Source organism: Sciurus vulgaris, assembly GCF_902686455.1.
Source record: "Sciurus vulgaris genome assembly, chromosome: 9".
Lineage (NCBI taxonomy): Eukaryota > Metazoa > Chordata > Mammalia > Rodentia > Sciuridae > Sciurus > Sciurus vulgaris.
Window position 1 is genome coordinate 140,240,075 of NC_136469.1, and position 27,846 is coordinate 140,267,920.

At 55.2% G+C, this 27,846-nt stretch overlaps 1 protein-coding gene across 2 annotated transcripts; it reads right to left on the reverse strand.

Moving 5' to 3' along the window:
• OTOP1 (otopetrin 1) lies at nucleotides 1–27,846 on the reverse strand. Of its 2 annotated transcripts, none has more exons than XM_079153875.1 (6): nucleotides 26,892–27,846; nucleotides 16,417–16,553; nucleotides 10,544–10,602; nucleotides 7,789–7,868; nucleotides 4,242–5,170; nucleotides 1–1,033 (listed from the first exon to the last, which is right to left on the reverse strand). In XM_079153875.1, the coding sequence occupies exons 1-6, from the start codon at nucleotides 27,292–27,294 to the stop codon at nucleotides 863–865; spliced, it is 1,779 nt and encodes a 592-aa protein (XP_079010001.1). In that variant the 5' UTR covers nucleotides 27,295–27,846; the 3' UTR covers nucleotides 1–862. The 2 variants fall into 2 exon arrangements, with proteins under 2 accessions (XP_079010001.1, XP_079010000.1); XM_079153874.1 differs by having other exon boundaries at nucleotides 7,789–7,919.

The window sequence follows — 27,846 nt, forward strand, 5'->3', positions numbered from 1 at the left end:
ATTATATTTATAAAGAGTGTGTAGCCACGCAGGGGGAGGGCCAAGCCCTACAGCTCAGTGAAAAAGCACTGGATACAAAATTGAAGATGGGGGATCATCACTGACCCACAGCACAATCAAAAGACTCCCTCGCATCTGCCTGGCAAAAGGAAATACATCAGGAAGGTAAAACGCAACTGTGTAACTGAACAAAGATGTCACAGGTGATTTTTTTTCTAATATTCTGAACTGTCCAACTTTTCTATAATAAACACGTGCACATTTGTAGTGGAATAAGGAAGAGTAAATTTTATTTTTAAACATACTTCAAAATGATCACAAAATTTCAGGTAAGGAATGTGTCTTTATAGTAACCTAAACACACATTTCCTTTCAGTTGGTAAAAGTAATTTCATTCAAAAATTAGACCTACTCAGAAACTAAAGTATTAACCCCATGTGTCTGTGGCTACATTCATTCAGCTCTGAGGATAGAATTGAAGTGGTTGCTCTCAGATGGTCGGTAAGAAGGCTGAGGGGATCACGTGATAAATCACAAGCAGGAAGTGCTTTCTATGAAAAACCAACTGTGAATTTTGTTTTGACAATTTTTTTTTCCCCCAAACTAAGATCACATTCTTCTAAGAGGGTTTCACTCAGAAGGAAATGAAATGATGTGGGTTTGATTAGAATTCACTAACCGAGGACAAATCTGGCCGCCTCGCGGGCTTTGATTTGATTGTTTGCCTGCAGGACTCAAAATCGCGGGGGACAAAGGTGCCTTCTCAGGTTGGCAGGCGATGTTTGCCCAGCCCTGCGGTCAGTCCCAGGTGGCCCCTAAGCGCTGCCCTGCCAGCTGGCTCCCACAGCCCGTGGGGACCGGACTAGATCTTACAATAGACCTCAAAGAGGGAGGCGGCCGCATGCATTCGGTAGAAGATGGAAAAAGGCATGGCCAGGTTGACCACAATTATCCAGGGTTCAAAGCCGAAGACCACTTCCTCCAGTCCGTTGTCGTACTCCGGGCGGCAGCCAAAGGCGGGAGGGACCCAAAGCTGCAAAGGAAGAGGGAGCCATCTGTCAAGGTGAGCGGCTTCCCAGCCTCCAGGAGGCCGCACAACCGCCAGGCACCAGGGGGGTACTGCCTGGCGCCTGGGTCATAGCTGGCGGGGTGCCGAGGAGTGTCTCCCGTCTCCGTGGAGACGGCCTCCACGACCTCCAGGAGCCAATCCTTCCTCACCCACAGTCCTCTGCAGGCAGGTGCCTGGAACTGTCCATCCTCTCCCTCCCCCCCAGCCCTACCCAGCCTCGGTTTCCTCATCTGAAATGGTGGAAGACTAAGGCCTCCGACCACCTCTTGAGAATAGAAGAACAAACTTGGTAACGCTTAAGGAAATAACCCGGGGACCGCCGGCGTCCCTTCTCGTCTGGCCAGGCTCCTTCCCGCCACACTGCCAGAGCCCAGTGCTTTCTCCTGCGGGCGCCTGGAGCTCAGCCTCTAGCATGGCCCCGTCCAGCTCCTGGGGTCGTGGCCGGTGTAGTCCCCCTGGAGTGTGGAGAGTCCACTGACTCGCTCTAACAGAACAGGGCATAAGCCCCCTCCGGAGTTAGAGTTGCCATCTGTGTCACCCACCCCCTTGCAAGAGAGCAGGCCAGAGTCCTAGCCTGTGCCAGGCTGAGCTGCCCTCTGGAGAGGCCCGAGTCCACAGCAGAGAAGGTCTCAAGCCAGTAGCTTGCAAGGAACCCAGGCCCTCAGTCTACGGCCCGAAAGGAGCAGAGTCCGGCCAGCAGGTGGGGCAGTGGGTTTGGGATCACCCCCAGAGGAGGCCTGGGCAGGGACACAACCTGCCACAGCTCACCACCTGGGACACCCCAGCAGACGCCAGCTGAGCTGCACTTGGCGTTGCTAAGCAGAGGAGCATGAGGGATAATTGTGGTGGGAGTCCTTAAGTTTGGGGCGACCTCTTACCTGGCAGAGGTAACTGATACGTGAGGCTTCTGATGTCCCCCTGGTGCCCTCCCCTCACCCGCCTGGCTTCCAAGCCTCTGAGGGGCTCTCCCCCGGCCACTTCGCTGGTTCTTCCCAGTCCCCCTGCTGGCTGCTCCGCTCAGACTCAGTGCTGGCAGGTCCCAGGCTCGTTCCTGGGTCCCCTGCCCTCTCTACACACGTGATCCAGCTCTGCCCTGTCCCTGGTTTAAAGACTGGCCGTCAGCCTCCCACCTCCATCCAACCTCGGCTCAGCCCCTCTGGAGAACTCCAGGCTCTTGTTGCGCACTGGCCACCTGGGTGTCCACAACATGTCCCAGCCTGCCTTGCCCGTTCCTTACTCCTCAGTGGTACTTCCTCCCCGGTGCTCAGCCCTAGCCCAGTGTACCCCCATTCCCCTCTTACCCCTGTTCCCCTCTTACCCACGTTCCCCTCTTACCCCACGTTCCCCTCTTACCTGCTTCACATCGCCAGCCACCCAGGCCGCCAGCCAGGCTCCACCTGTGCCCACAAAGTGCTGTCCTCGTCCCTCCATGTCCCCCATCCCCACTGCACAGCCCTCCTGATCTCACCTGGCCCTTTGAGGTCACCACCTGACTGTGTGTCCCCATGGTCCTTACTCCACTCAGCTGTCAGGTTACTTCTTATGGAAATTAGAACATGTCCCCAGTCTTCCCAGAATAACTGAAAGTAAAATGCTTGGCACCTCCTACGGGGGTGTGAAGCCCTCTGGTGACTGATCCCTCCTGCCCCACCTTCTGCCCACCCACTAGAATTAACTGACTTTAGAAGAATAGGACTGAAACATCCCACGTGGCACACGCAGCCCCAAGAAGGCAGCCGCTGTAGCTGCTGGTATCCACCGCCCCTCACCAGCGACCTTGCCTCACTACTATGCCCTGAGACAGTGCCTGGCATTCAGCAGGGTCTGCTAGATGAAGAAGAGGGTCTGCCTGGAGTCAGACTCTCAGAGGTGCTCGTAGCCACTGCTGGTCTGGAGGAGCCACAGCCCGAGGGACCCAAAGCGTGAGCAGGACGTCCCTGGAGACCGGCCATTCCTGCTTCAGTCCGACCCTACCAGTCCCATGGCCTCCGGGTAACAGTGCACCAACTGCAATTAGGGAAAGAGCTCCAAAGCCTCCGAGCTTGGGGACACATGGGTGGACTCGGTGACCTGGAGGCTGGGGTGGAGAGTGGACTCCCCCGAATGAGGGGCCAGGGCCTTCATGGGCGGGTCGCCCCCACGCCCCAGCCACCCGCTGCAGGGGCCTCCTGCGCTGGTCTCCTGTCTTGGCCGCCCTCTGCACCCTTCCTGCACACACTGCCTGGCTCTCACTCCAACACAATGCCAGAGCGCCCCCTGCCCTCGGCATGAAGGCTGGACTCCAGCCCAGGCGAGGAAGCCCACTCCCCAGAGCCCACCCCAACTTCCCACTCTGAAGTTCTGCTGCACGTAGACGTGGGCCATGCTTGGTGCTCCCAAGATAGGCTGCAGGGTCCTCTGTGTCTGCATCTTTGCACATTATGTGCCTTCTGCCCAAAATGCTTTTCCCTGACTTGACCACCTGGTGAACTTCCAACTGATCCCTGAGGCTAAGTCAAGCAACTTTGAGTGACTACACCTTCCCCATGATTGCCTTCCGTCACAGGGACTGGAACGCCTCCCTTGCAGCAAGGGGTGGCCATGGAAGAGACATTGCCCAGCATCAACCTGTCCCCTCTGTTTCCCATCTTGAGCCCAGACATGATGCCTGGTGCTACTGCAGTCACCTTAACACCATGTGGCAGCAAGTACCACGTGGGGTTTGGCGGAGAAGAAAGGTAAACTGTGCCTGCTGTTTAATGGCTTGATTCAGATGCCAGACCAAACCCAAGCAGATGATGTTCAGCAATCTGAGAGACAGTCAAATGTCATTAAGACATCAGCCTATTATTTGCAACCAAAGCATCCTGGCTAATACTGCACAGGGAAGTCCCCCCTGGAGCCGCCCTCTTGTATGTGGCAGACTCTGGTCTCAGTGCCTGGCATATTCATTGATTTTACCTTTTCCTTGTCTCCCTCCCAACTGTACGGCGACCTTTCCAAGGGAAGAGGGGGCTCTTCTCACCTGCCATCTGCAGCCCCAGCCCTGCTCCAGCACCTGGATTGGCAGGGCCAGGGCTACTTGTAACCTGGCGTTTAATTTTGGTACAACCTACCCCGGGGCCTTATTTGGCAAAGGTGAGGAAAGTAGATGGACTGATCAAAACCCATCCTAGGAGCTCCCGCAGATTACCGAGATGTTGCAGAGGAACAGGAAGGCGGCCACGTTCCGCAGGACGCTTCTCCTGGTGCCGCCCTGCAAGAAGCTCCGCGGGCCCGCGGGGCGTGGGGACCCCTCCGGGCCCCGCTCCTCATCCTCCTTGCCACGGTGCTGCAGCAGATTCCCCCTGACCACGCCTGGCGCCTCGCTGCCCTGGTCAGCCTCGGCCACCGCTCCGCTCCGGGCGCAGGAAGAGGCCGGGGAGGTGCCACCGCTGCAGACAGTGACCACGCGGAGCATCCGGACATCCTGGCAGGGCCGCTGGGGCTCGCGGTGGACGGACTCGATGATGAAGAGGTTCTGGACGTACTTCTCAGCGATCACCAGGATGGAGTAGGGCAGGTTGAACCAGGTGTACCGGGGCCGGGTGCTGGCACAGAGCATGGCCAGGATGGAGCCCCAGGAGATGAGCCAGGAGCCCGACGCCGTGCCCACCAGGAGGTCGGCGTCCAGTTTGCGGGCCGGGTTTTTGGACTCGCCGAGGGGCTTCTCGCCGAGGGGCTTCTCGTCGGTCCTGTAAATCCAGATCCCCAGCAGCCCCGCGGCGCCCATGAGCGCCAGCAGGGCGGTGGCCCACAGGTAGAAGAGGATGAGCGCAGACTCGCTCTTGGTCCTGGAGCGCCCGATGTGGACCAGGTACACCACCACCACCCCGATGGTGGAGGCCAGCACGCCCAGGCCCAGCGCTGCGCCCGCCAGCACCCTGCCGACGCCCAGCTGCATGCGGGGGCGCGCGGGGCAGTCCACCCGGCGGCCGACGTTCTTCCAGAGCACGTAGAGCGTGGTGGAGGCCAGGATCTGGTACTCTATGTTGAAGGGGTACAGGTAGTAGATGACGTGCGACACGGCCGAGCAGAGCCGCGGCGGCGTGCAGTTGCAGTGCGGCGTGTGGTCGTCCAGGACTGGGGGGACAGGCAGAGCGCAGGGCGTCAGCGCCGGGCACGGACGCCGCCCGCGGCCCGCAGCTCCGAGGCCCCGCGGACCCCGCCTTCCATTCGCCGCCGTTGCAAATGGCACGGCGCGGACTTGTCACCGCGCGGGCGCCCAGGGACGCTGTTGAGCTAGGCAGGCGGCCTCCAGGAGACTCTGCCTCCACTGCAAAACAGAGACCGCCAGAGACTCTGCCTCCACTGCGAAACAGAGACGCAGTGGAGAGCTACGGAGGCAGAGGAAGGAACTGCAACCACAGCCCTGGTTCTCTGGGGGCAAAAGTGACCGATTTATATTCCCTTCTAGGTTTTGCTTTTCTGTAGGTTAGATTCCCTTTGTGAATATGATTTATGTGTGTGGTTTTAAAAATTATTTTTTAATACTCTGTAGGGAATATGCCCCTCTAGTTAGCTGCAGACCAGCACTGGCCAGCATGGCATGGGATGGGCAGAAATTGGCACCACCCACTAGAAAATGGGGCCACAGAACAAAGGACCGTTTGACCCAGCTATCCCACTCCTAGGTTTATACCCAAAGTACTTAAAATCAGCATCCTACAGTGACACAGCCTCATTAATGTTTATAGCAGCTCAATTCACAATAGCTACGTTGTGGGACCAAACTAGATGCCCTTCAACAGATGAATGGATAAAGAAACTGTGGTTATATATATATACCTACACACAGACACACAATGGAATATATAACTCAGCCTTAAGAATGAAATTATGGCATTTGCCGGGGAATGGATGAATCTGGAGGCTATCATGCTAACTGAAACAAGCCAATCCCAAAAAAACAAAGGCCAAGTGTTCTCTCTGATATGTGGAAGCTAATTCACAATGTAGGGGGAGAAGAATAGAAATTCACTGGATTAGACAAAGGGGAATGAAGGGGAGGGAGGGGGATGGGAACAGGAAAGACAGTAGACTGGATGGGACATCACTTTCCTACGTTCATGAATACAGGCTAGTGTACCCCACCATGTACAACCTCAGGAATGGAATTTTAACTGGAACAAGATATACTCCATGTATGTATAACATGTCAAAATACACTCTACTGCCATGTACATCTATAAAGAATCAAGAAAGAAAAAGAAAGAAACCTTCCCAAAATAAATATCCAGGCAAAAAAAAAATATTTTACAATATTCATTTAGGGGCATATTCATGTTATCTTAGAAGATCTTAGAGTTAATTAAAATAATAGCCATAATCATTAAGTTAAAAAGTCAGGTCAGGCGTGGTGGCACGTGCCTGTAATCCCAGTGGTTTGGAAGGCTAAGGCAGGAGGACCACAAGTGCACAACTCGCCTCAGCAACTGAGTGAGGCCCTAAAAATAAATAATAATAAAAAAAGAGCTGGGGATGTGGCTCAGTGGTTAACCACCCCTGGGTTCAGTCCCTGGTATCAAAAAATAAAATAAAAATTAAAGCAAAATTTTTAAAAGTGTGTTTCTATTGATATTGGAAAATAATCATCTTACAATGACAGTGGAAAATGGTGTTTTCTAAGTGTGGGGTAAATCCATATTGGATTGTGAAATCAATTGAGAAGGAGCACCCAATATTTCTCTCAACCAAATGGAATTATAATGGATGGAACAGTCGGATAGAATGGAATGGAGTCGGGGCTGGGGAGATAGCTCAGTTGGTAGAGTGCTTGCCTTGCAAGCACAAAGCCCTGGGTTTGATCCCCAGCACCGCAAAAAAAAAAAAAAAAAAAAAAAAAGAATGGAATGGAGTCGATGCTCTGGGAGAGGGTGTGTCTGTGACAGGACAAGGTGGGCATCACTGCTGCGTGGATACCCAGGGGGACCAGCCTTCCCAGCTGGCCTCCAGCAGGGGCGGGAGATGTTACCACGTGCGCCTGGCTTTGTCGCCCTCACCCCAGTGGGAACAGGCTCAAGGCTGCTCTCGGGACTGGCCTGGGGCTGCACAGCCAGACCTGTAGCATGCCAGAGCAGGAAGGAGTCTTTGAAAGTACATGGCCCTCCAATTTACAAAGAGAAAAGGTGGGCTCAGAGAGGCCGCATGGCTTCCCAGGGTCACACAGCTCGGGCAGGATGAGAACAGAAGCAAAGCTCCCAGGACATTGTAGCCTCCTCACCCCAAATGTCCCTGGACAGAGGTGATGGATCATAAATGCTCAGGAATGCTGGAAGAAAATATGAAGATTAATTGTATAGGCTCTCAAATGGAACCAGGGAGAATACCGGTGGGCCAGGACCACGAGGCAAGCAGCTAACCGAGGACCTCCAGCAGACCCAAGCCCTCGAGCCTCCAGGCGCGAGGCCATGCCTTAGTAGGAAGGCCTCAGACTGCAGGCTTAATTAAAAACTCCAACAGGAGCAACCAGCAATCTTCCCTCCATGGAGGAAAACCAAGTCACTCATTTCTCTGGCGTCCAGACCTGGAGCGAGGGCAACCCGGAGGAGGACCCTGGGCCTGGGTCACGACAGCTGCTCATTATGCTCTGCAGGCCCTACTTAGAGGGTGGGGGCTTCCTGCCCGGCCAGGGCCTGCTGCCGATGGAACCCGCTGGGCCACCCGGTCACTCTGGGGCCCGCGAGCGGAGGCCCACTCACCAATGGTGATGTTCCCGAAGCCCAGGGTGAGCAGCCGCTCCTTGTGCTCGTTCAGCTGGTGCTTGGACTCATTCAGGACGCTGTTGGCCCACAGAAGCAGGTTGGTGAACACGGAGTGGATCACCCCGAACCTGGGGAGCACAGGACTCGGTTCTCCAGCAGCCTGGGGGAGCGCCAGGCCCCCTGGGGAAGGGGGACACACATGCACACGCATGCACACACACGCACACACACACGTGCACACCATGCATGTACATGCATGCACACACATGTGAGCCTCCTCCACTCTGGGTCCCTGGCCCCCTAGGCTCTGGGTGGGTCTGTCGGGCTGGGAGAGGCAGTTGCCGGGGACCTTCCAAAACCACAGCATTTTGGCGTTCTGCCTTCATCTTGAACTTGCCTGGACTCGACTCATTGTCTAGGGGACATCAAAGGAACTGTCCTGGAAGCTGGGCTCTGAGGACACCCCACCCACAGCCCAAACCTTCCCTCCAGAGGGAAGAAGAGGGAGGGGGAAACGAAAGGCGATCCTGGACACCTGGAGCGCGGGTCCACCCTCACTGCTGACACCTCGGCCTTCCCACCTACCTTCCCACACACCAGCACAAGCCAGAACCTTGCTGTCTGCCTCCCCTTGCAACTAGACTTAGCCATTCTGGTCAGTGGGGTGTGAGGTTCAGTCTATGGGGCACTACATAAAAGCATTTGCCTTTTTTGATGAAAGAGATAAGAATAAGGAAAGCCTAGTTATGGTCCCTCTTAAAACAGTCTTTAGTGTAGACACGAAGACTGGAGTCATGGCAGCTATCTTATGACCATGAGGCAACCAGCATGGGATCTTCATGCCAACTTGCTAAGGATGGCAGAGCAGAAACCTAGAAAAGCCTGCTCAGTGAGATAGTGTTGAGTTTCTGGAGCCTCACTGAGGTGCAGGACCTAGCCTGTGGTAGCCACACTGGCTGGACACGTCTCCAAACCCTCCACCAGCGAGACCAAGGCAGTGGTGGTGCGTTTCACTGAGGCAGCAGGCCCTGGAGACACACGTCCCAGAGCAGTGCTACCCAGGGAAACGATGATGCAGGACAGCATCGGAACCACACGCGTCACTCCAAAGCACCCAGTGGCCGTGCTTTACAAATGGTAAACAATAGTCAGCATAAGATGTCCTTAAACCGGATACTGTATACAGCTGGTGCTGTATCCTGGCAACTTATCATCAGAACCAGAAAACACGGCTGAGGGAGTCCCACCCTGTTTCATTCTAGTCTCTGAAATCTGGACTGGCCACTGTCTGGGGTTGGTCACCCTGAGTGGCCGGCAGCGGCTGCACGGCCCTGCACGGACCTGCCCCTGACTGACAGTCAACATGGCTGGAACAAGGGAGCGCCCTGCACCCAGCAGCCCCCGCGGCCACCACCCGCCTGCGACAGAGACACCCCGGTCCAGGGGAGCGGGATCCCCAGGCCAGCTGCGCGGGCTCCCCATGCAAGTCTCAGGGGCCACCACCCTGCAGTCCACCCCAGTGGCAAAGGCGATTCTTAAAAGCCACGGTGTCCTTCCAGGTTTACCTGGGCAGAAGATTCAGTGTTGAAGGACTGACTTTGTGGAGCTGAAGAAGCAAACCCCATGGTCTCAGAGGACCACAAAAGCCAGGCTCGAGCTGCAAGGGAGCCGGCATTGCTGAGAGAAGGGCAGGTGACCATGGGCACTCCCGTACCCAGCATGGGAAAGGGACACGCAGGACCAAAACCCAGGTGGCCTTGTGCTGGCCATCTGGGGCAGGTCTCCTGCCCACTGCTTTGCCCACCGCAGCCCAGGCAGGAGCTTCCTTCAGGCCGGCCTGTGCATGGACTGGGTGTGCAGTGCCCAGGATGGGGGAGTCTGTCCAGCTCTAAGGAGAACTGAGGTGTTCTCTGATGGCCTTGGGGTCCTGGACCTCACCATTCCACTCTGCCCCCACCCCAACAGGACGTGGGGCTTCAAGGGTAACAAAGACTGGGGTCAAAGTTCACCACCAAGGCCACCTCAGGGCCCACTGCTGCCTAAGGCCACCTAAGGTGCCCAGCCAAGGACCCTGGTGTCTTCTGGTCATCCCCACGACACACAGGAAGCTCCAAGATGCCCACGGTCTCAACACCCACCCTGCTCTGCACGTGAGGTGGGCACAGTCCGTTTCTGTTCGGGTCGCCTACTGAGAGAGCTGATCTGGGGCCCTGCACACATCTGTGGTTTGCCCTCACTGTCACCTGATGCCACCAAATGGTGGTGAAGGAGTCTCTCCTTCCTGGTGGAGTCTGTACGAGGGGTCACTCTCTACGCAGGCACCGGTGGCTCCCAGCGCCTGCGTGCGCACGGGCCTCCCCCACACTCCACAGGCAGCCCGCCCCGTCCACCTGGAGATGGCATCCTCGGACCTCACAGTCCCGGGAGAGCGCCAGGGACGCAGGTCACCACAGACCCCACTCACCCAGCTGCTGTGGTGACATGCCTCGCTCAGCGTCCAGAGGAAGGCGAGGGGTGTCCCCACTGACAGCTGGGGACCTGGCAGGCATGGCAGCGTGGAAAGCCACACCCACGCGACTACCTCCAGGCCGTCCCTGGACAGCCGAGGCGGGGCCTCTCCTGGCCGGGGAGGCCGTGCTCAGCGCGGAGCTGAGAGCTGGGGCAGGTGCCACGACCCAGCAGGAGGCAGGCGTGAGGTCTGCTTGTTCTAAAGAACCGAACCCAACGCATAAGGCATCCCCACCACGGTTACCTTTCCAGGGTTTTGAAAGACTGGATGATGTCCTTTGCGTGTCCCCAAAGAAAGTACACCTAGACGGAGATAGAGGGAAAGGAAGTTACCTCCGCGGGGAACTGCCGCCGTCTGCACACTGAGCAGCCATGAAACCTGGAGGAAAGGTCACGGAAAACGCGAGCCACTGAGCCACCTCCCGCCCCAGAGAGGCAAGTGGCTTTCCCCCTCTCAGGTGCCACACGGTGGCCCAGTGGGACAGTGGGCTGGGCACACAGAGCGAGAAGCAATGGGCCTCCCAGAGCCAGAGACGCTGCTGTGATCGGCGGGTGGTGCCTTCTCTGGATGCGGTGCTGCAGCGGCCGGCACGTCTGCTGCGGGAGGGGGACGGGAGGGGGACGCAGGCCTGCCTGTCTGCTGACACCACTTTGTCAGGCTTTATACGTCGAGCACTCTGGATGAAGAGCGGGTCATCTCACCCGCGCTCTCTAGCCCCAGCCACCTCCACGGGCAGGGTTGAGCTAGGGACGTCCCAGTGAGCCTCCCTTATCTAAAGCGTAGGGGCAACAGTGTTCCCAATTTCTTCAGATTTTGCAGTATTTGCATATATGCAATGAGAAGTCATGGGGATGGGACCCAGTCTGAACACAGATTCACTTTTTATTTTAAATACACCGCATACACACAGCCTAAAGGTAACTTTAGGCAACATTTTACATAATTTTATGCAGGAAACAGTTTCCTGGTTTTCCTGAATTTACCACTTGCGGCAGCATGTCAGTGCTCAGAAAGTTCCAGATTAGGGATATTCAAGCTGTATCAGACCTGTGGGCAAATCTGAGTCCCTCTTTGCCTGGCTTCAAGGCCACGGGCTAGCCTGGGAACCTTTTAACCGCTTCCCACCTCAAAATGGAGATGAGGGAACTTGCCTGGAGAGTCTTGTGAGCAAATAAAGGAAATAATCCATTTGATTACTTAAAACCGGCTCCTGGAATGTGAATATCTTCAGCAGATATTCACCTGTGCCTAGTCACTCACTAGTTATCATTGATTGAGCACCTCCTGTATACCAGGCATGATTAGCACTTCTCAAATGTCTGGGACTGATTGTACAAACAAACACATATTGAGCACCTACTACATGCAAAACACTGCTGAGCACTGTATATACGTCCCTCGTTCAATCTTAATTTCATAATTAAGATCCATAAAAAGAAAATCAGCACAAGGTAAAATACACACATCACCTCTTCCACATTGTTTTGCCTAGAATTTACTCTCTTGCTCAGAACAACATTTCTAGAACATCACACTCTAAAACGTTTGGCAATTTAAAAACCATTAGCTGTGACTCCTTGGTAATAGGGAAACAGTGAAGTGAATTAGTTGTAAATGGGTTTGAGATTAAATAGTCATTTGATGGATGCTTCATATGAAGACTACAGAGCAGCACAAAAAGCTTTTTTTTTTTTCTTTTTCTTTTTCTTTTTTTTTTTTTAGGTGCAAAACTTGGGATGGGAAATTCTGTACCCTCTGTGTAAAACCTTCTTTTCTTTTTTGGTACCAGGGATTGAAGCTGGGGCACTTAACCACTGAGCCACATCCCAGCCCTTTTTATTTTTTCATTTTGAGACAGAGTCTCCCTAAGGGCCTCCCTAAGGCTGGCTTTAAACTCACGATCCTCCTGCCTCGGCCTCCCGAGCCACAGGGATTATAGGCTTGTGCCACCACGCCGGGTCGGTGCAGAACTTGGGCAAGTCGGCTCCTTGAGTAGGAGGCCTGGGAGGAGGCAGGGAAGCAGCAGAAAGGCGGCTCTTTTCATTTTTTCCAGTAATGTTACACTATCTTTTAAAAATAGATGCTTTTTTAAATTTTCCACATACGGTCCAGCAATACCACATCTGGAAAAGCATCTGAAAGAACTGAAAGCGGGTCTCCAAAGATGTCTGTGCCCGTGTTCAGGGCAGCACTGTCCACAACGGCCAAGGTGGAAGCTGCTCACGTGCCCACTGAGCGTGATGGATGAGCACAGTGTGGTGTGGACATTGGGGGAATTTTATCAGCGTTAAAAAGGAGGAAGGAAGGACTGTATAGAGGGAAAAGAGGGGTGGGAGGGGTTGGGGGAAGGGGAAAAAAGAATGAATTAAACAACATTACCCTATGTAAATTTATGATTACACAAATGGTATGCCTTCACGCCATGTACAAACAGAAACAAGATGTATCCCATGTGTTTACAATAAAAAAAAAAAAGGACTGAAATACCAGCACATGCCATGCCATGCACAGAGCCTGGAGGACTGTCCTAAGAGAAATAAAGTCACAGGAGGACAAATGCTGCAGGACGGTACAACAGGAGATTCCTAGAATGTTCACACTCAGGTGGGTGCCAGGGCTGGGAGGAGGCCAGGAGTTAGTGTCAGTGGGGACAGTCTCAGCTCTGGATGTGGTGATGTAGCCGTGCTCAGCACTCCGGGACTGCATGTTGAGGACGCCCGCCACGGCAAAGGTAGGCTGTGTGCTTCACCACGATTTTAAAATAAATACATAAGACAGTGGCACGTGCCTGTAATCCCAGCGGCTCAGGAGGCTGAGACAGGAGGATGATGAATTCAAAGCCAGCCTCAGCAATGGTGAGGTGCTAAGCAACTCCGTGAGACCCTGTCTCTAAATAAAATACCAAATAGGGCTGGGGGTGTGGCTCAGTGACTGAGTGCCCGAGTTCAATCCCTGGTACAAAAAAATAAAAATAAAAATAAAAAAGTAAGATAAATGCATAAATACTGTATTTTTTAAAAACTATTTTCCATTCTCCAGTCACCTCATGCAGCAAAGGCACAGAGTACGTGTCCACTGGGTGTAGGGCGATTGCTTGGTGGCCGTGCATATGCCTGGAGCCAGGAGCTAGAGACCTCCTCTGCCTGCAGTGCTCCCCACGGCCCTCACCATGAGACCCCCGCACCAGCTGGACGCCGCCCGCCGTAAGCACTGGCTGAGCCCCACGCGGGGCAAAGGGCTTTCCGCACGCCAGCGCCTGTGACCTCCACCCATGCCCAGGAGGGAGGTGCTGACATTACTTCACAGGTGAGACCCGGGAGGCTCAGGCCGCTGGGGTAACCTGCTGGAGGTCACGCTGCTGACCTGAGCCAGGCAGGCAGTCTGGCCGGAGTCCAGACTCACAGACCCTAGGCCAAACCCCAGCCCCAGCCCGCGCCAGCAGCCCACGCAGGGCGCGGCCCCCTGGGAAGGCCACCCCCGCATCATCTCCAACAGGCTCCTCCCACCAGAGCGCAGGCTTCCCGCAGACGCCCAAGCAGGAGTGGCCCTCCTGGTGTGTGCCCCACCGCACCCGGGCCACTCGGACCACAGCGTGGAGCCACATGGTCACTGTCCGTCTCCGTGAATGCCCCCCAGGAGCTGACGCCTCCACAGGGCACCGCCGGGTTTCCACCCTGGTGCTCCTGGTACCCAGGCGGTGTTTGCCCAGAACCTACGAGTGGACTGAGTGAAGAATGAATGAATGACTGGCTCTCCGGCCTCGCGAGGCTTTCCTCAGGCCTCTGGCTTCCCTGGAGGACCTGCCGTCCTGGCATGGCCCAGAACCAACAGCCAGTCCACTCCGGCTCAGCCCGCCCAGCCCACCCACCACCACAACGGGCTCGGACTCTAGGGCTCTGGAGGCTGCAGCTCCGGGTGTCTGCAGGTGGGTTCCCGCTGGACCCTGGGGCGTCTCCTCCCTGTGTCCTCACGTGGTCAGCACTCTGTCTGTGTCCTGATCTCCTCTTCTTACAAGGACTCCAGTCATACTGGCTCAGGGTCCATCAGACTGACCTCCTTCACCCTTCATTTCCTTTTGAAGGCCCTGTCCCCAAATCATTCACGTCGTGAGGTGAGGATCAGGCTTCTCAACATGCAAATCCCCCTGACAGCCGTCAGATGCAAGCCGGCCCCTCAGACGAGCTCCCGGCCTATCCACCACCCCCAGAGCTGACCTGCCCCAGCTCCCTGGCCATCCTGTCAGCTGGCTTCACCTGGCCTCACCGGTGGACACTGTGCCTGCTGCCCGAGACTTTTGAGCCCTCTGGAGCTGTCTGCCAAGGCCACCAGGCACACAAACTGGAGGTGGCCTTGGACAAACGTCAGAGGTGAAAAGCGGCGTCCTTGTCTTTCCCGTGGTGGAGAGTCATTTCTGAAGGGCATTTTCAAACCAAGAATCCAGAAATATTTGAGCAATGACAGTGTCCCTGGACCAAGTCCGTGGTGTTGCCCAGTGGCTCAGGAGGCAGTGATGTCTGCCTCTTGGCTGCAACAAAGTCACACATCTTCCCTGAGTCCCAGCTTCTTCCTTAGAGTGACATGAGGCAAAGTCCTGCTTCCATGACCACATGGACGAACCTGGAGGACATTCTGCCAAGGGAAGTGAGCCTCGCACAGGAAGACACTGCAGTACCACATCTGAGACCCTAATACTGCACAGGAACAGAGTGGACCTGGGCTGAGGGGGAATGGATGTGGCCAAAGGCCAGGAGGGTGCCAACATGTGGGCCAATTAAGTCTAGGGATCTGGGGACAGCATGAGAAGCCGCAAACAGCATCTTATCATCTATGGGAAGCTGGCCCTGTGCTCCTGTCCCCAGAAAGAAAGGGAAAGAAGGGAGGGAGGGAGGCAGGAAGGAGGAAGCGAGGGGGGAAGGAAGGAGGGAGGGAAGGAATGTAGGAGGGAGGGAAGGAGGGAGGGAATGTGGGAGGGAGGGAAGGAGGGAGGAAAGGAAGGAAGAAGGGAGGAAAGGCAGGAAGAAGGGAGGGAAGGAAAGAGGGAGGGAGGAAGGGAAGGAGGGAGGGAAGGAAGGAGGATTTTATTCTCTACTTGTATGAGATGACCTTTCCGGCTTCCCCTGTGAAGGAGCACGCAGGGGCTGTCTTGCCTGGCTCATCCCACTTAACATAATGTCCTCCAGTTGCATCCATGTTGCTGCCCACCCAGGACTTCACTCTCTTCAAGGCTGAATGATATTCTGCTGCACAGCTGTGTCACATTCTCTTCATCCATTCATTCACCAACGGACACCTAGGTGGTTGAGTACCTGGCTACTGCAAAGAGCCCACACCCGCTCTGGAAGGGCTGCTGGAAGGGTCACACAGAGATGAGTGCAAAGCGCTTTGCTTATTCCAGAGTGCTCCCGGTGTTGATCGGCACTTTGGTGATTAGGGTCCTGGGATCTAACTGGAAGCTCTCACCAGGGAACTCTGCTATGCATGGAAGCCACACTGGGCCCCTCTAAGGTTCTTCCAACCACGAGACTTTCCTGACTGAGCTCTGCATTTAATCAGCCTAACAGATCCTGACTTCTCAGCCACAGCCAGTTCATCAGTGCTGAGAGAAGGAGCCTCGTGCATTACTGGAAGATTCGAACTTGTACGTGGGCCAAAGAAATGCATCTCAGTGACCCAGAGGCAAGACTGTACTGGCACAGGCTCCTTTGGGAGTGATGGAAATGTTCTAGAATTCACGGCAGTGAGGGTCACATGACTGAAAGAACTAAACCATCCCATCAGGCACTTAATATGGGTGAGTTACACAATAAGGGAATCAACTCAATAAAACCATATGTACCCAGAAAGTAACCCCCAGCCTTTTAGGTGAACTCTGGCTTGTTGGATGTCCTGACTCTTCATCATGAAGAGTTCTGCTTCACAAGATCCCCATGTATAAAGACAGGGGACAGAGTCTCCTTTATACAGTGGAGCCCACTGTGGTACTGAGCCTCAGAGAGAGACTCAAGCTCTCCTTGGGACTCGATGGGCAGGTCCGCAGCAGCTTGCAAGGTGTCTTGGTGGCCTGGGACTTCACACACCTTGAGACATGCTTGACAACACAAAAACCAGTGGTTTACCTGCAGCAGAGTATGCACCGCGTGTATGACGGGAAAAACTCCTTCCATGGCCGGTAGACATTCCGAAAACCCAATGAAGTAGCCAACTTTGAAGCATCCCAGGATGACGGTGATGATGGCGAACAACGAGATGCTTCCTAAACGGGCAGGCAGAAACACGCACACGATGCGTTAATATGCACTGACGTCGTTTCAAAACCAAGCACGTTCAGCCCTCATATGTGGGTCAAATGGCTTCTGCCAAGGGTGCCAAGACCATTCCACATACAGGGACAGTATTGTCAACACACGGTGCTGGGAGAACTGGGTAGCCACATGCAAAGGAATGAAGAAGGACCCTTGCCTTATGCTGCACACCCAAGCTAGCTTACAGTGACTCCAAGACCTAAACATCAAGGCTGAAAGTAAAAAACTATCAGAAGACAGCAGAGGGGAACCCTTCATGACATTATGGATTAGGTGGTGATTTCTTGGTCATAACAGCAAAAACAGACAATGAAAATAAAGATAGATAAACTGAACTACAGAAGAATTCTTGTGCATTACAGAACAAAACAAGTGAAGAGGAACCCAAAGAATAGGAGAAAATATTTGCAAATTATATGTAGATGATGTCATTAACATCCAAACATGCAAAGACACCTAAAGTTCAAAACATCAAAAACTTCAATAGGCAGGGACTTGCGTGAGCATTTCTCCAAAGAGGGTATGAAAACGGCCAGCAAGTTCACAAAAGGAAGATCGACATCACCAATTATCCAGGAAATGCAAACCTAAACCAAGAGACCACATCCCATCTGTTAGGACGGTTACTAAATAACACTAGCAACGCACGGTGGTGAGGATGTGCAGAAAGAAGCTGGAGCCTCTGGGCACGTGGGTGAGAGTGTAAAGTGGGGCAGCCACCCTGGACAACAGTATGGAACCTCCTCAAAAAATTATAACCTCAGCTCCTGTGTGACCCATGCATATACCAAAAGAACAGGAAGCAGCACCACGGGGGACAGCTCACTCCTATATCCGTATCTTAGCAACCTTGTGTGCAAAAGCCAACAGGTGGGAGCTGACCAGGCGCCTGCTGTGGGTGAGCCAGGACAGAAGGGAAATCTGTATGTCCGACACAGCGCCACCCAGCCTCGGAAAGGAAGGGAATCCTACACACCCGACACCCAGGCAAGCCTCGGGGACATCGTGGGAACACAGGAGCCACAGAGGACAAATGCTGCAGGGCTACACTGGCCTGAGCCACTGTTTCAGCTTGGATGTGTGGTGTCCCCCACAAGCTCACGGGCGAGACGATGCAGGAAGCTCCAGAGGAGAAGTGAAGGGGCTGCAAGAGCCTTAACCCAGTCAGTGAATGAGTCCCTGATGGGATTAACTAACTGATGGTGGGCGTGGCTGGGGAGGTGGCCTTGGGCGTGGCTTTGGCTACATGTCTGTATCTGGAGAGTGCAGTCTCTGCTTCCTGATCACCAGGTGAGCTGCTTCCTCTGCTGCCCGCTCCCACCATGATGTCCAGCCTCACTGGAGCCCTGAGGAATGGAGTCAGCCTTCTATGGACTGAGACCTCTGAAACCGTGAGCCCTCAGATAAACTCTCCTCCTCTGTAATTGTGCTGGTCGAGTCATTTAGTCAACAGTGAAAAAGCCGACTCAAGCAGCCACCATGAGCAGGCGACTCCACAGCGAGCAAGTGGGTGGGGGCGCGGGGGCTGGGAGGGGACGGGCAGGAGGGTCTAGAGGGCTGGGATGGGCAGGGCGATGCCAGCTCACTGAGCCAACGGAACCTCACACTTGAAGGGGGTCACGTTGGTCAATGTCATCGTGTACACACATGATCACAAATAAAAGATGTATGTTAATAAAATAAATTCTGTGTTGGATGGATAAGCGGGACCCGGAATGTCGGTGTGGTGTCCTCTTCATCACTGCCCCACCCTGCGGATGTCCCAGGCCTGACAAACAGTATGTACAGTGGACCCTGCGCACAGGCTTGGCTCCCGGACCCCCACAGCCACCAACGCCGAGGACCCTGGCGTGCCCCGTGCACAGTAGCAGACACGTCTCCCAGGCACTGCAACCAGCTGGAGGGTACTGAACACCGAACCCCACGAGGATCTGTGAGCCCGTCCTTGATCCGCACGAGTAGGAGCGATGTCTGGGAGGTCTGCACGCGTGCAGGGCAGACACAGGGTGTTCTCCAACATCTTCAGGGCGTGGCTGGCTGACCCCATGGACGGGGAGCCCACGGAAGCAGATTCAATCAGCGAAGGTGGGCTGAGCCAACAGAAAGCCTCCAGAAGCTTTTCCGAAGAGAGAGCAGTCTAAGAGCGCCGCTGGCCTGCTCCCAGATGTCCCCACGTGGACCCTAGGATCCTGCTCTGAAGTAGGCTGCAGGGCGTGCGGGCACAGGAACCACAGGATCCGAGGAAACTTTCTGTGCATCCAAAGCTTTTCTAAAATAGAAACTCACAGGTGAAGACCAAGAGATGAGCACAAGTGTGCCTGTGAGAATAGATGGGAAAGGAATACCCAAAATCCATCCAAGAGACCCTCGGGAAAAATGCAGGCAGGGGGAAGGGCAGCAACAGTGGCACTTGTGCCGTGCGGAAGCTCCTCATCCCTCCTGGGCCAACACTGACCCCATCACAACACTCTCCCATGCACAGGGGAAACTGGATCACAGGCTGTGCATGAGGGCACCGAGCAGCCAGCGGGAAGGGCTGAGCCATGAGAGATAGAGTTACAGCACCTCTGGTGACAAGTAATGCAACCCCTTGGCTCGCTTCCACTGCCCAAAGTCACCGAAACAACTCTAGCCCGTGTTTTGTTTTTTTTTAATCCTAGAAAAGCCAGAAACTATAGGAGTGGAGATCCGAGCTCAGGTCTTTGAAATGGTTTGACAAGTGCCAGGCTCGTTTACATTACAAAAAAGAAACAAGAACAGAGCAAGCCAGGCAGGCGGCCTGGCTGGGTGCACCAGCCCTGCAGCTCCAGCCTGGCAGATGGACGAAGGGATGGATGGATGGATGGATAGGTGGATGGACAGATGGATAAGAGGGTAGATGGAGAGATGACTGGATGGATGGACAGACAGATAGGTGGGTGGGTGGATGGATGGATGGATGGGAGAAGAGTCAAGTAGTCAGATAAATAAATTAAGAGGCATGAAAAGATGATAAGGGCTGGGGTTGTGGCTCAGTGGTAGAGTGCTTGCCTCACATGTGTGAGGCACTGGGTTCAGTCCTAAGCACCACATAAAAATAAGTAAATAAAATAAAGGTATCGCATCCATCTACAACTAAAAATATTTTTTAAAAAAGAAAGAAGATAAGTTAAATCTAAATGAATGAAGACAAACTGCCTGGGAGTGTATAATTCGCATGCTCCATAAAAGCCAATACAGAATAAATGTTCTAAGGGCAGATTCTCTTCAGTATTGAACTATATCTTCAAAACCTACAGGTCGAGATGGACGAGTGGGGAACGGAGAAGGGAAGCCTCCCAAGGTTTTGGGACAAGAAAAGGAAAGAACACAGGGAAGCAGGGGAAGAGGCACAAAGGTCTGCAGAAGGTCTTCCTCACTGGGCGGAGAGGAGGCGGGAGGAGGGAGCATCTCCGGCGGGAGGCCAGGTGTCTGGCTGGGGCAAATGTGATGGGCACCTGATCATAAGAGCACGGGAAGGGGGAAGATGGGCGTGAACGGAATAGAGACGCACAATAAAGGAGCCGGAGGCCCAAAAAAGGAAAGCATGCAGAAAGGAGAAAAGAAAGAAAAGGGGAAGATACGGCATTAGGATCTCCATAAAGAAAAAAATGGAAACAGCACAGTGGAGAATAGAACTCATGAGAACTTCGAAGGACCTGAACACCCCACCCATTAGCAAGCGAGCACAGGAAGAGCCAGTTAGACCAAAATGCAAGCACGCCCCAGATGTGAGTCACACTCAACCAGGATGAAAAAGTACGGGGACGAAGAGGAACCATCCGTGCCAACGAGAAGAGGGTGCAAGTGGCAACGCGAACGCCAGGTCGGGTGGACGTAAAGCTATTCATCAATGCGATAAAGAGCTCGTCAATTCTTATCAATTCATATCACAAAAAATAAGGGAAATAGAGCAGCCACATATGCACCCAAGTAAAATAGTTTTTGCTTTACATACTTAACTGCTCCTAATGAAACAATAAGAGTGGAAGTCTTCAGAACCAGAAAGCTCAAACAGACAAAGTGGAAGTGAGGTCGCGGAAAGAATCGAATCCCACAATTCATGAACTTGCTTTTCTCCCTGGATAATACCTTGCCCACCACTGTGGATGTCCATGGAACAGGATGGGCATCACGGACGCTCTAAAGCCAAGGAGGAAGTGGAGAAGTGAAGGTGACCGGCCAGTGCCACGTCCCACCTTCCACCACTTGCTGACCGACTGCCATGGGCAGTACCGAGCTCCCTGTGCCTCAGCTTCCTCATCTGCAAACTGCGGGTAATGACCATGATGCCTGTCTCCTGGGGAGTCATTGCATAGCGATCACAAGCCAAGTGTCCGACCCGGAAAGTCCTGTAAACCGGATGTTACCAGCACCACCACCACAGCATCACTGGAGCCCAAGGAGAGTTAGGTGAATGAGGACCCATTAGAAAGTTTACCGGCCACACTGTTGGAGACTAGTCCAAACACTGCCCGCGTGCCCAGCCAGTGTTGGCAGGGGAAGCACCTCCCTCTGCGTTGGCTCCAAGTCCCTCCACGGATCTAGATCTTGCACCAGAGGATCTTAGAGGCAGAGGGCCCCACAAAGCTAGGCCACATCTCCATCCCATGCAGGGATGCTTCCCAGGGCATTGCCTGGCCTCCACATGGACACGCGGGCCGGACGCTCCCCATCTCTCAAGGTGCACCTTCCCCGCCAGCTAGTGCTCACGTTGGAAAGTTCTTCCTTGTGCTGAACAACGTCGGCCCCCAGAGCTGTCATCCTGTTCCCTGGAGCTTCTGGCATTTTCCATGCACACATTCATCCATCCACCCAATCCATCCACAGTTCAATTACTCAGCAGACACCATTGGGCACCTATGTGGCGTTAGGTGTGACATCGGAGCTCAGGATGCCACAGAGAGCACACGTGGGCACGTCTGCATCCTTCAGGAGCTCACAGCCCGGTTACACCAGCAAAGGCTGCTGGATAATATACCCCTGCCACCCAGATGAGGGACACAAAGAACCTGCAGTGTGGGAGCTGCCCCTGGTCTGGTATCGGGAAAGGCCTCCTGGGACAAGTGGCTCTAAAAGCCCAAGGATGACCTGGAACTGATGGACGCCAGCTTGCAGCACTGTCTACCCTGCAGCCTCACCCTTCTGTCCTCTGGACCGATGTCCTTCACTCCCTCTGTGGCCACTGTCCAACAGGTGCCCAGGAGATACTGGGAGACAAGACCCTTCACATACAGGCTGGCTCCCCTTCCAGTGAACACCAGACCCATCAATAAAAAAACAACGTGTAAGAAAATGCGTGCAGTCTGGCGGCCCTCTCAGAGGGCGCTGCACGGGCACGGGGAGCGCTACCACCCTCCTGAGGACCTGCCCTCTGCAGGCAGATCTGCTCCTGCACCTCTAGGCTCGGTGCTCTGTGTCCTGTGCTCAGCAGTTTTAAAATCCAGGGCAGCTTCCCGGGAGCGTGGATATTCTAATTCCAATTGGTCCCTCACTGATCCCAGCCTCCTTTCTTAAACCCAGGACCCACCTGTAGGCAGAGCGATCACTCTGAAGTACAAATGCGATCACATCGTTCCCTTTCTTTAGAACCTTCAGTGGCTCCCATGACCCACCGGATGAAACCCAAGGCCAGCGCCTGCCCTGTAGATTCTACACACACGGATCCTGACAGCGTCCCTGAACTCCTCTCCAAACACCAGGAGAGACAGGAAGTCCTTCTCTGGGGACCTTTTCCTATCCCCCAGATCCTCATCTCCAGTCTCCCCATCTGCCCCTCACCCTGGTGTCACATAACTAATTTATTTCATGATAATAATGCGTTTCTCCTACTACGTGCCAGAAGCTGTCCCAAGTCCTGCATGTGAGGTCATGCCCCAATTCCCACGGCCACCCTATGTGATAGGTGGCAGCAGCATCCCCACTTTACAAATGAGGAAACTAAGGCAGACACATGGCACTCTGCCCTGCCCGGGGCCACGCTCCCAGCCACCATGCTCTGACACCTCATCGTCGGTCAGTCCTCGCCCCCCTTCCTGTCTGTACTGGGCCATGCCAGGGCATCCTTCCACCCCCAGAGCCCAGCAGTGCCCAGCAGGCAGAGTGGGCACCCAGTCCTGGCTGCTGGACAGAAGTGAACCTACAGGCACCGTCCAGCAACAATGCCCTCTGTGCAGGGCCCAGCTCCCTCCTCTGATGCCCTCTATAGATGTCAAGGGAGAAGACAGGCAAAGTGGAAATGAGACACTTCACCCCTCTGTCACCAGCCAATAGCATACATCTGCTCCCAAGCAAGGAGCTTATCCCCCATCTCTTTCTCCTTCCCCTGGAACATCTCCAGTAAGGGGGAGCTCGGACCTCCTCCTGGCCCTTTCTGCTTCCTCACCAGGTAGATGGAGTGGACGCCCCCTCCAGCCCTGCCAACCTCGAAGCCACGATGCTTAAGGGAACGAAGCCAGTGCAAAGGCCACGCATGGTGCCATTCTGTGCGTAGGAAGAGACCAGTACGGGGGCATCTTTAGGGCCAGGAAGTGAACCAGCAGTTGCTGGAGGTGAGTGGAGAGCAGGGGTCAGCGGGGCTGGTAGTGTGGGGAGGTCCTCTGGAGGTGGCGAGGATGTTCTAATGGTGGCTTTCTCTGGGTGCACACATCCATGCATGTCCTGAAGACCACTGGCTTTGAATGGGTGAACTGCTAAGTGTGCAAACTCTGTCTCCATCAAGCTGTGACCAGGGACAGACACAGAAGCCCAGAGAAGTGAGGTGTGTCTGGGAGGCTGACCACAGTTGTGGGAAGCTGTACAGTGGTGGGGGGGAGGGATCCATCCCCAGTAGGAAGAGCCAGGCAAAGCCAGGGCCATGTGCACAGGATCACGCATAGGGAGCCCCTGACCTTGCCTCCTCTCGGAGGCTCCATACCCCACCACAGGACCCACACGGACCCCCACCAGTCCTGGACCCCCAGGCTGTGAGCTCGCTGAGCACCAGGGCTGCAGGAAATTTCTCTATCTCTGCTCTAGTCTCTGCTCCTCCTCCTCTGCTCTTGACCACCATCCCTGATGGTGCACAGCCCTCTTCACACACACACACACACTACATGTGCTTGGACCCAACTTTCTCAGCCACCTTTACCTTCTCACCAGGCCACAGCCTCCTCCCAAAACAATCACCGTTGCATCCCCACCTTGATCTCCATGGCTGGCCGGCCACAGCTCACATCTGCGCCTGACTGCTAGGCCAAGGAGCATAGCACCATGAGCATAGTGCTCTGAGCAGCCACTCCCAGGGCAACCTGCAGTTGGCACGCTGGACAAGGTGAGCTGAGTCATAGGTAGGGACCAGCCTCGCTCTGAGGCCAGGTGAGGATCTGGGCTCATTAATGGAACAAATTTGAGGGTGACAATTCACACACAAAGCAGAAATACTTAGACAAATGACCAGACAATGCTTGTAATGAGCCCAGCATTCCAAACGCATTCAGCACGCCTCTGACTCCCAACATCGCTCACTGTTCCCACAACTCGCCTGGAAACACTTCTCTGGTCTTTGGACAAGACAGAAATAAGGGGGAAACGACTTCACTGTGCCATCTTCAGAGCGGAAATGAAGAGAAACGGGACCCTGGCAACTATGGGGGAGAGCGGCTGTTAGTTAGGTGTCCCAGCTCTGCACGCACGGCACACACCAGGTGTCTGGCTGCCATGACTTCTGGAAGCAACCGGTCCCTTGGCTTAGCAAGTGGAGGAACTGGGTTAATGAGCCACCATGGCCGCCGCTCTGTAAGTAGGTCAGTACTCTGTTCCAAAGAAAGTCTTCCCATCCTCACACCCATCAGGTGGAAGAGTCCTTCCTGCCCACAGGGATGTCGCAGCCCCGCCCAAGCCCAGAACCTCTAGCACCTCAGGACTTAGAAGACACTGGCACCAGAACAGGGCCAGGCCGAGTTCCTGAGCTGATCCTGTCTTCCCAGCTACGAATTCAGCAGAAACCTCAGCTCCTGCTGGGCCAGAAGTGCCTCCTCTTGGCACCAGGGTCCCCGGGGTTCGAAGTTGCGCCATGTTTCCTTGATGAATACTCAGTGTATCCGTAGGAGTGGCAAACTGCTTTCTCTCTACACCCCAGCTCCTTCCTAGAGACAGCAGCTATGGTTCTTTTTTTTTTTTTTTAACTTTATTTTGTGTATTTTTTAATGTGGTGCTGAGGATTGAACCCAGTGCATCACACTTGCTAGGCAAGTGCCCTCCTACCGAGCCAGCCCAGCCCAGCAGATGTGATTCTCTTCCTACTTATTGATGGGAACTCAGAGGTGCCAGGATGGGACAAAGACCTCAAGTCAAGCCTTCCAAGGCCAACCCCTTTCCCTGGTCTCGTGCCTCGCCTGGGTAGATGTCACTGTGGGACAACCTGCTGAGCACGAACAACCACCACTTACTGGACGCCTTCTCTGTGCTCTTTCAGTCTTACCTTCGTTTATTCCATCTCTACTTGATGTCAGAAAGACGTGTCCAATGGAGCAGGGCCACAAGGAGACGCTTGTTCTCTCCCTATCGTTCCCTCTGGCTGCCCAAGCCTGGAAATAGCACAGCCATTCCTGCCTGTGAGCCCCATGCCCTAAGTGAGCCCAGAGGAGAGAGAGATGGTGGGGGCGGAGACGGGGAGAGAGGAAGAACAGGGAGAGAAGGAGCAGGGAAGGAAGGGAGGGGGGGAGGGAGGAAGGAAAAAAGGAAGGAAGAAAGGGAGGGAGGGGCAAGGGAGGGAGAAAAGGAGGAATGAAGGAGGAGTGGAGGAAAGAGAGGGAAGAGGTTATGGGTGGGGAAGGATGGGCATGGAAGAAGGAGGAATGTGGAAGGAAGGAGGGATGAAGGAAGAAAGGGTGGAGAGACAGGAAGCAGAAGAGGGACAAAGAAAGGATCCTGCCCCACAGGAAAGAATAGGCAAATCCTGTGTGATTGATTTTCTAATCAATAACCTAAAACACCATCCATTCCACGTTCCACAGCTCGTGTGTGTCTGTCTGTTGTTCATGGCGATGGACTCACTGTCACTCACAAGAGTCATAAAACCATGAACTGTCCTGAAGCAGCCACTTTCAGAAGAGGAATTGGGGTTTCAGAAGAAAGTTGGAGTGGAGTCTAACTTTCCCAAGGGCAAGAACTAGACATGGTCCCTGTTAGAAACTGATGAGGAACTAAAGAGCCCCACAGAGAGCCCCGTGTGGCCAGGGGACTAAGGAGCGCCTCCTGCCAGGCACGAGGGTGGAGCCTGGCACAGGGGTCAGACCTCCAGAGGACCCGTGGGAAGGACAGTGGATAGTGCTGGGCACCCCATCCAGGGTGAGGGCTCTGTGTGCAGGGGCTGAGCCTGGGGCTCCCAGTGGGGGAGGCCACCAAGTCACTTGTCCTAGTTCAGGCATGCAAGGCAAGTGGGAGCCACACTCTAACAGAGATTTAAATTCCCATCCAGCGTGAGGCTCTGAGCAGAGATGTGTGAGGCGTCCAGACCATGTGGCGTAAAGGGCACTGGCCTCTGCGGGAGGTCTCTGCAAGCAGGCTCCCTCAGCGCCTCTGGCCTGCGAGAGGTCCATTTCCTTCAGCTGGCCGGACCGAAGAACAGCAGTGCTCAAGGAGGCCACAGTCCCCACCTCCGTGTCCTGAGCACCCAGCAAGCGCTCCTCTCCAGGCGAGTCTGCTCACTGGGTACTTCACCCCTTCCACCCGCCTCACTTCCTGAGCACCTGTTCCATGCCAGGCCCTAAAGTGGCTCTCTGCTGAGAAAACAGTGTCACAGAGCCTGGGGGAGGGTGGTGTGGAGGGAACAACAGTGACCCTCCCCCAGGCCACAGCCAGGGCTGGAGGGGCAAGGTCTGAACCACAAAGTGGGTGGTGGGGGAAACGCCCCTGGGGGAATGGGGGAGGCCTGCGTCCTGGCTGGGAAAGCAGAAGCGGGCAGGGGCGGGTGGAGAGGATTCCAGGACGAGCGGCGCCCGAAGGAGTGCAGTGCTGAGCCTGGAACACAGGAGGAGGGCAGGCTTCGGAATCCCCCAGGGCCTGGAAAGTCAGTGTGACCTGCACCCTGGGGTCAGTGACACCACTGCAGGACTCTGCTTAGGGAAGGCTGTGAGCCGTGTGTACAACTGTAACTTACTACCTAAGGCAAGAGCTGAGGACAGAGGGGACCCGGGCATGGGGCAGAGAGGGACCTCGGGAGGGGAGAGTCAGAAAAGAGGCCCAGAGAGAGAGAGGAGTGCGAGGAGAGGGCGCCCGCCTGCACTCACCGCGGAGCCAGCGCGCCCCGGCGTGGGCGTCCTTGGGGCGGACAAGGCGGCGCTGCGCGTAGCTGCGGCCCACGTACCACAGCATCCAGAGCACTTGCAGCAGCATGAGCGCCGTGAGGAAGCAGAGCAGGTCCCGCTTGCCCACGCCCGCGGCGTGCACCGCCCAGGCCAGCAGGAACAGCAGCCCCGCCACGAACACGTTCAGCCCGTACTGGCTGCTCAGCGTCTCCGCCAGCTTCTGCGGGACGCTGGCGCGGACCGCCACCCGTCGAGGGACTGCGGATTCCGGGGACCCCCGAGTCAGGAGCGGGGAAGGCGGGCAGTCTGGGGGCCCCGATGAGCCCCCGTCCGAGGTGCTCGCAGGTGCTCCAGGCGAGGCGGGCGCCCCAGAGCCCACGGGCATCTTCAGGAGACAGGGACCTAGTCTGGTCTCGCGCGGAGGTGTGTGAGGCCGTCCCCGCCTGTTGCTGCTGGCTTCTGGCCTTGCCTGGACACCCTCTGCCAACCAGCCCCTAGCCTGCTGCCACTCTGATCCCTGCCCTACCCGCTCCTGCCCCGTGTCCTCCGCCAAGGCACCTCCCGCCCGCCGCCCCAGGTGTCTAGAACTCCAGACGCCCACTGCCCGCGGCCCCTCTCAGCAGCCGCGCCCCCTGGGGTGCACCCAGGGCTCTCCAGGTTTCTGATCCCGTGCTCCAGGCCAGCCCTGCCCGACGCCCGCCCACCGTCACCCGCGCGCCCCGGAAACGCAGAGCAGCGAAGAGTTGCAGTTCGCCCGCGCCAGGAATTGGGAGTGTAGGGACAGGGGACACAGAGGGTCGCCCTGTGTCGACCCTAGGGGGTGGGGGGTGGGGCTGCGGTGGGGCTGAGGCTGTCCTCCGCAGTCCCCGAGGTGGGGCTAGCCTGCGGGTGTGCGTGCGCCCGCGCCCGTGCGTCTGTCTGTCCTGTCCCTGCGTAT